The 9,187-nt window shown below is 38.7% G+C and overlaps 1 protein-coding gene across 1 annotated transcript in view; it reads right to left on the bottom strand.

Annotated features, from left to right (window-relative positions):
- KLF12 (Kruppel-like factor 12) overlaps positions 1-9,187 on the bottom strand; it is a 507,200-nt gene that overhangs the window by 168,279 nt on the left and 329,734 nt on the right. The window contains exon 5 of the mRNA XM_011972015.1: positions 2,508-2,643. Within this exon, the coding sequence (XP_011827405.1) occupies positions 2,508-2,643 (136 nt within the window). The remainder of the gene's footprint in view (positions 1-2,507; positions 2,644-9,187) is intronic.

Genomic DNA, 9,187 nt, shown 5'->3' with positions numbered 1-9,187 from the left:
CACACACACACACACAAATTAAATACACATTAGAATGATGCAGGAAAACAATGTGATTAAAATGTCTGTGAAACGTACTCATCTCAGAATTGAAACTTATCATCATTTAGTCTAAATACACAGATGAGAACACAGACTCCTCAATTTTAGGATTTAGCTCACACAAAATCAGAATCACTGTGCTGACTGTGGTGAGTCAGGGATGAGGAAGATCTCAGCAATCTCTTGGATTCAGTGTCTATGCTGGCACAAGTTAACATTTGCTTTGGAGAAACTAAGTTATTTGACCAAAACAAGTAGGAGATAAACATTTTTTTTCTTTTTCTTTTCTTTTTTTTTTTTTTAGAAGGAGTCTCACTCTGTTGCCCAGGTTGGAGTACAGTGGTATGATCTCAGCTGACTTGCAACCTCTACCTCCCAGGTTCAAGCGATTCTCATGCCTCAGTCTCCTGAGTAGGTGGGGTTACAGGCGCCCACCACCACGCCCAGCTAATTTTTGTATTTTTAGTAGAGATGGGGTTTCACTATGTTGGCTAGGCTGGCCTTGAACACCTGACCTCAAGATCTTCCTGCCTTGGTCTCCCAAAGTGCTACGATTACAGGCGTAAAAACAATGTTTTTGTAAGTGCTCAAGTAGAATAATACTACCGGTAACAGATTTATAGGCACTCTAGAAAAAGATGTTTTTGGAGCTGAAAGTTCTAAACTTTGTCTTGTTACCATTTATTATGTGACTAGAAAAGTCATTAACCTCTGATCCTTAGTCTCTTCATTTATAAAATCAGAATAATGACACCTGCTGTACTTATATTTCCTTGTAGTTATAAATTAAACTACTGCACTAGTACTATTTCTACTAGTACTATTATTACTAATTACTATTATTATCACTAATAATATTAATTTCACCAATAACTGAAGCTTCCTATATACCGAACTTTGTGACTTACTTTTCATACCTCATAGCTATATCAAAACCTTCTCAATAGTCCTGTCAGGTAACTATTCTGATTTTCTTCTCATCTCAGAGTGATTAAATAACTTGCCAGAAGTCACACAGCTATTAAGAGCTTGCATGGAAATTTATATCCAGATCTGACTCCACGTTTCATTTTAGATCCATTATATCTTGTTTTCTCTGATGTACTATATGTACATTCATATACAATATCAACATATAATACATATTATCTCTATAACATAGATATATTATTCATTTTATATACATACAGACATACACTTATGCTGTGAATTCTGAAATGCAATACCAAGGCTCTCTTTCATTATTTTTTTAATGTCAAAGCCTAATGAATAAAACAAAGTAGGTATTTAATCAACATTTGGGGAAAATAAACTGATAGAAGAGACGTAAAGGTAACTAAGATAATTTTGAGTGAACTGTTCATTAACAAGTGTGTCAGCAGTAACAGTGGTGATTTAAATCCTCCTCATCTTCAATATTATGTTATTAAAAATTACTCTTTAGAAGACACATATTGTATGACACTACTTATATGTGGAAGATTTTTTAAAAAGTTGAATTCATAAACAGAGAGGAATGGTGGCTGCCAGAGGCTGGGGTGTCAGAGAAAAGAGGAGATACTGGTCAAAGGGTACAAATTTGCAGATCGAAGAAGAATAAATTCTCAGGACCTAATATACAGCAAGGTGACTACAGTTAACAATACTGTACTGTATACCTGAAATTTGAAATTTGCTAAGAGTGTAGAACTTCTGCATTCTCACCCACAAAAAGACAACTATGTAAGGTGATGAATGTATTAATTAATTGTGGTAAACATTTCACTATGTACATGTATGTTAAATCAGCACATATACTTTAAATATATAAAGTTTAATGTGTCAATTAGATATCAATGAAGCTGAAAAAATTATTCTATGAAAAAAATACACAGATTTTTTTTTTTTTCAATCGTTTAGGTTCAATTCTAGGTACAAAGTTGACTGATAGAAAAGCAGCTATTTTCAATAAACGAGGGCTGCAATCTAACCCTATGGTCCAGGTAAAAGGAGAGAGAAAAGATTCATTTAAAAATCATATATGAGTTCTATTTTTCAAAGGATGAACATATTACCTTCCAAATTTAAATAATCTAAAAAGCTATTCTGTCATTTCCTATCAAAACAAGATAACAATACTTGCCATATTTCCCTTGACTTTGTGTAATAATGATGATGATAATCAAGTAGTGACGTTCAAAAAGAACAACTTTTTTTTTTTTTGCAGAGTTCAGAAGGGTGCAGGAGGTATTAGAAAAGATGCACAGAGGTCTTATATCTCATCAAAGCATGAATTTCCAACTCTTTAAAACACTCCATTCACTGCCCTAATCTCCCAAAGAGCATTCAGCTGAATGAAAAGCTGCTGACATTCATGCCAGTTCACAGCTAGAATGACACGGCTGGGGGACAGGAGACGCTGTAGTTTCCATTATCCATTGAACACCTTGGCAATTCTTATTTCATCCTGTGAATGTGATACTTACTCTTGTACTGCTCTGGCTATGGAAAGGGCCGTAGATCCAGTTTCATTAACGCTATCTAAGGTCACATTTGGCAGGTCATCATCATCACTGTCACTTTTACTTTGTCTGGGAGATAGGCCTCGGGGGTCCATTTGTGCTGGGGAGAAAAGGCATATATAATGAATTAAAATCAGTGCGCAGAAAGTTAACCTTGTCCTGGACCAACATCAAGCATGGAACTTCTCTTCTGTGCATATCAAGCAAACGGAATTCTTTAGACATCACAGGAATTACTGAAAGCTCCACATTTTATGTTCTGAGTACTTATTCTTTTCCCCTTCATTGGATTTACAAAACCTATACCAGCTCTCTAGAGTTTCAGGGTATGATTATAGAATAGAAACTATAAAATCCACAATATTACCAACTCCTGAGTGGTCAAAAGCTGATTACGTAGCTCCTGAGCCACTGTTCAACCCTCTGGTTTCTCCTCCTCCTTGCTTCCGCTGCCAGAGCTCTAGCCATTTCACTGCTCATTAGCACTCTCCCTGGAAGGTAGAGAGCATGCGGAAAGGAGATATTAGTTGCTTATAGCTCTCATAATAAGATAAAAGAAGAACAGGGTTTGCGTGACTAAAAGAAAGTATACATACTTTTCTTACTTCAGTGAATCACTGTTTCCAAGTTCATTACGACTATAAGGTGGGATTTGAAGGCATAAAAATGGCAGAAGTGGTAGCATTTTAGAAATCTTGTTTATATGTGCTAACAGTGCTCCTGAACTCTATCCTGATTTTATTTTTCAAAAAGCCACTTCCAGATATGATTCTTCTCCCACTGTGAATTTGCCAAAGCAGGAAATGGCACAATGTTCTGACCCCTGATGGCCAAGACTATCAGATCCTTGGGTTGCTGTCAACATACCTTAACACATATTTTTAAAAATTAGATTTCATTTCCACTCCCTTTTCCCTATGAATAGATTTAGCAACCACTGCCCAGTATTTCTATCAGCCCTCGCTTCGAGCACAAACTAGGCATATCTTTTCAATGAAAAGTACCACATGAGCTACACACCCACACTGTTAAATGTATGGCTGCCTAAGAGTTCTAAAACCACCACTGCTTGTGGGGGAAGGCAAAATGCAAGTGAAATCATGGTCACAATGACATTTGGGTACATTTCATAATTTCATTTTTTTTTGGTCTCAAATCACTTTTTTTGGTTACTGTATATCATACATTACATTGAACCACGTGGAATTGCTGAGAATGCACCATTTTTACCCACTAAATGGCAACTTCAGATGATTGTGTCTACTATTTACAGTCTGGGTAGAAAAACTATATCTAGACAGTTTCAACATATTTCATTACATTTCTAACTACACTTGGTTAGGAAAGAACTTACATCTAGTCAACCTCGTGTGCACCCATGTATTTGACACACATCCTGCCTATAAATATACCAAAATGTGCTTTGCACAATGGAAGTGTTTGGTAAATACTAAATTTAAAAGAAGATAATTCAAATAATATAAAGTAGTGGTCCTCAACCAAGGGCAAATTTGCCTCCCAAGAGACACCTGGCAACATGCAGAGACATTACTGTTTGTCACAGCTTGCGGTGGGGGGCAGGGACGGTGCTACTGGCATCTAATTGGCAGAGGCTAAGGATATTGCTAGACATTCCACCATGCACAGGACAGTCAGCCCCTCACAGCAAAGAATGAACCAGTTCAAAATGGCAGAAGTACCCAGGTTGAGGAACTGATCTAGAGATTTAAGAGTTTGGACATATAAAGGTGTCACAGTTTATGACCTTCAGCTCCTATGCAACTATGCTTTCATTTCAACATTGCTAACAAGGAAATTGTCACACACCAGATTATCCATATTTTCTGGCCTTGTCTTACAAAACAACAACAACAACAACAAACAACAATTAACTGTCATATGACTCTCTACCTCCTCAAATGTTAGGAATTAGGCAATAATATTCATTAAGAGCTTTTGAATATTTTCTTTGTACCACCAGCTATGAGACAAAAAGACTGTTAATTTGCCATCTGATCTCTGGAGGAGTTCCACTAGAAGAGGGATGTTGGAGAAACCGTGGGGCAAAGCAACCAGTTCCATCACCATCTGGTAACAGGGAGCTTAACTACTCAGTCACTGGAAGGGCAATTGAAGGAACCGTATCACTTAAGATTTATTTTGGCTGTAGGCAACAGAAATTGGCTTGGGCTAACTTATATTAAAAGGAATGTACTGGAAAGATAATGAGTAGCTGACAGAATGGAAGGTCAAGATGAACAACCAACACTAAAAGAACGTAGGATCCAGGAATGACTTTGTGTAATAATATGAATTCAGTTAGGAATTCATAGAGAGCTTCTTTGGGGGCAATCCTGTTCTAGAATGATTCATTTAACAGTCATTCCAACTATTCAAAGCCAGCCAAGAAAAATGAATATCAGATCTATCTAAGCTTCCAAATCACATATTGTGTGGTGCTGCATATACCTGTAAATGTCAACAATTTAACATTTAAAGTTGTTGAAACATCATGCACTACGACGCCTTTGCCAAGGTACCAAATTTGCAAACAGCCAAGAAAAAAGAAAATATTCTGATAGTCTCATTTTGTCTAAGACAACTAGAGCTCTTATAGTAAATAATACAACTCAAGGAAGATAGAGGCAGTTAACCATGAGCAATCTGGCTCTGAAAGTTAAAGTCTAATTGTATGAAAGATTCCAAAACCTTGCGTGAGAGTTGTTACATGATCATCTAATTATGTTATGTTTATATCTTAATGAAAGTTTAAAATATGTTAAATATGATATCTTTTTGATGTACTTTTCAGGAGCATAATTGAGGATTTCTTTCCAATATTTTCAATAAATATTATGAAATACATCTGCTACCATCATGCTGCGAAACTCTTTTTACCCATACCTTCAGCCAAGCTGAGGAAGTAATTAGAAAGGCTTTTCAAAATCTGCATTGCTGATTAGGTCAGATGATTAGCTTATCTACATACTTGCATAATTCCACTCTATTTTTATTAAATGTAGAATAGGGACATCAACCCTAGTTAACCTCCATCAGTCTTTGAGCATCTCAGCCCATTTAGGAAGGACTGATTCTCTGGGGTGCCCATTTAAAGACCAAAGAAAGTTACCTGGACACCAGAAACAAAAAAATATCAACTTCTGTAAGTAAGAGAACAGGAGGTGATCTATAAACACCTGAAAAAAATTTACACTGAAGATTGTATTGCTCTTTAATGAAAAAGGGATCAGACAGTTTTGGGTAACGCAGCCACTGCTGGTAGAGGGACAGTTTTGGGTAACGCAGCCACTGCTGGGAGAGGGACAGTTTTGGGTAACGCAGCCACTGCTGGGAGAGGTGCCATTCCTCAGAGTTGGAGGTGTTCTAGAATCCGATGTGAGTTTCATTCCATGTGTCAAAATCCTGGGGAGAAAATTTCAGAACCCAACACCTGAAGTTCAACTGATTTACTTTGATTTTCAAATACTCCCCTATGGTAGATTGTTACTGTAATGATCCCTCCAATAAATCATGTCTGTCTGTATCCATGCCCTGATGTGGCCACTTCTCAACAATGACTCTGGGCTTGGCTCTAAGACTTGATGTGATCAATGGGACATTAGCAAATGTGACACAAGTAGAGGCTTGAAAAGAGCTTGTACCTTGGGTTTCCCCTTTTCTCTTGCTGTTTTTAGAACCTAGTCACCTTGTGAAGAAGCCCGGGAGAGTCTATAAGAGACAAGCTGCTCAGCAGGCAGCCAATCCCACTGCAAGCCATGTCAGTGAGCCATTTTAGACCCACCAGCTACATTACAGTCGCCAGATGACTACACCATGAGTGACCCCAGGTGAGATCTGCTTAAAAACTTTCTGGCTAAACGCATGCCACATTTCTGACTCACAGAATTTTGAGCAAATAAAATACCTGCTGTTTTAGGCGGGGTGCAGTGGCTCACACCACTGTAATCCCAGCATCTTAGGAGGCTGAGGCAGGAGGCCTGCTTGAGCCCAGGAGTTTGAGACCAGCCCAGACAATGTAGTGAGACCCCACCTCTACAAGAAATTTAAAAAAATAGCAGAGTGTGGTGGCACATGCCTGTAGTCCCAGCTACTTGGGAGGCTGAGGTGAGAGGATCACTGGAGCCCAGGAGGTTGAGGCTCCAGTGAGCTATGATCGCACCACTGCACTCCAGGCCTGAGCAACAGAGATCTTGTCTCAAACAACAAAACAAAACAAAACCAAAACAAAACAAAACAGCAAAACAAAAAGAAAGAAAAAGAAAGAAAGAAAAGAAAAAAGAAAAAGAAAAGAAAGAAAAAGACAAGACTTGCTATTTTATTCTACTAAATTTTAGGGTGAGTTGTAGGGCAGCAATAAAAAGTCAATGCACCAGGTTATTCTCCCAGCTCCTTCTAGAGATTTCCTAGCAATGATGTAGATGAACTACAACTACAATTAGTCAGCCTACAACAATATTAAACTGAATTAAGTTTGGCCTAAAGCTGCCTCTATACATGTTTTAAGTTTGGCATAAAGTTTCTTCTGTACATAGTGAGCTGTAACCTAACTTGATGTGGAAACAGACCGTAACCTTCTCTTGCAACAAGTAGCTGAGTTTCGGTCAATCAAAGGTGGCCAACTGTTGAAACCAGATTCAATTAATGCATATGCTGCGTTTTAACCAATTGAGCTGTCTCTGTACCTCACTTCCATTTTCTGTATGTCACCTCCTTTTCTCTGGCTATAAATATAATCTGCACATGCAGTAGGGTGAAGCATTCTGAACATTTCTGGTCCAGACTGTTGTCTGATTCTGGAATCAAATTAAAGCCAATTAAAGTCTGCAAAATTAGATTTGTTTACTTTTTTTTTTTTTTTTTGGAATCAAGACCCATGCATTCATGTGTCCTATTTGACATTTCTTCTTCTTCTTTTTTTTTTAATTATACTTTACGTTCTAGGTACTTTTAACAACGTTCTTCTTTATTCTCCTCCCAAGAGCCAACCTTGTTCTAGTGACATAAAAGCTACCTACTGCATTCTACATCATTTACTTTTCAATTCAAAATTTTCAAATGTATTTACAGGTGCTTCGGCTTTTGACGTATCTTCTTTGATCCTTCAGTATTGCGCAGCTAAGGTTCTTCTTGGGCCCTAAGGCAACATTTAGTTATGATGAACAACACTTATTTATTTATTTACTTATTTTTCAGATGGATTCTCACTCTGTCACCTAGGCTGGAGTGCAGTGGTGCGACCTTGGCTCACTGCATCCTCCGCCTCCAGATTTAAGTGATTCTCCTGCCTCAGCCTCCCAAGTAGCTGGGATTACAGGTGTGAGCCACTGCGCTGGCCGAACACTTTTTCAGCTCTTCATCTTAGCTGAGACTTGATAGGACGCTCATATGGGTGGGTTCTCCCTGGCGTATAGTCACTCAAAGGTATATTTCATGTTTTTTCTCTTCAACTCACATGAGACATTTAAACTTTGCTTGTGTCCTCCCCTCGTGTAACAGTAGACTGACACAGATGCAGGGGACACTAATTCATTCTCACCTCCCCTCACCCCAGCGTGCGTGCTGTCTAAAGACCAGTCTTCTAATTTCTGTTGAAGTAAACCTGCCTATGCACCCACTCCTAAGGAAAAGTTGCAATATTAAACGTGTACAACACAACAATCTAAGAACATACACGAAAGCTTACAGACTAACATTTCCTAACAGGAATGAATCCCAGAAGCAGATACTGAATCTCTTCACCTCCACATGCCAGAACTGGAGAGGAGAGGGCCGTACATAGATGGAAGGTGTGAGGTGGCTGCCCAGGCAGGGGCCACAGGGCTGATGGGCCTCTTTTCTCCCTGTTTTAGCCACTGACAGGCTCCCCGCTACCTGCAGATGCCCTAATTGTTCGCCTTGCCAAGGCTGAAACGTGTCCCAGTTAGAGAAACCCCGGTTTCCAGGAGAGCTGCTGCTTTATTCTAGAAAGGAGGGCAGAGGGGGAGTGCGGGAAAAGGGAAAAATGAATGTTTGGGGAGGAACGTTTGGGAAAATTCATAGTATCAGTGGGTAGAAGAATCCTCCTCCAACACATTCTAGGCAGAAATTGTTCCAAAAAAGGAGGCTCATGAAGCTTCTTTAGTATAAAAACATGGCTCTGGCTTCAGGGAACATGGGATGACTTCTGGCCCTGTCATTTGCAAGCATCTGACCTTGGGTAATGATTTTGCACCGAGAATCTTCAGTTTCTTCTCCTGCTACTGCTGCTCTAAGGAGTAAAGATAATATATGCAAAGCATTTAGTCCCAGCCTGACTCTTAGTAGTCAATCATCATTCTGTTTTACCCTGACAGTAAATTTACTGCTTCTTCACTCATTCCCTTATATAACACTCCTTCTAAATCTCTCACCATTTCCTGGACTATTCAAATTAGGCAGTTTTCTTTTTACACATACCTAAACTGAAAATACCATTACAGAGGCGGAACACATATTGGATAATACATAAAACTACTACTTCTTTACATCGCTTATGTATTTAGTCAACAGATATTTATTGAACACCTATGAGGTAGCAAGCAGTCTTCCGGCTACTGGAGAAACAAGAGTGAACAAGGCAGATTAAAATTCCTGCTCTCACACTG

The sequence above is a fragment of the Mandrillus leucophaeus genome, unplaced genomic scaffold, assembly GCF_000951045.1.
Source record: "Mandrillus leucophaeus isolate KB7577 unplaced genomic scaffold, Mleu.le_1.0 Scaffold126, whole genome shotgun sequence".
Classification (NCBI taxonomy): Eukaryota; Metazoa; Chordata; class Mammalia; order Primates; family Cercopithecidae; genus Mandrillus; species Mandrillus leucophaeus.
Note: the sequence above shows the minus strand (reverse complement) of the source record. Positions and strands in the feature narration are given on the sequence as shown.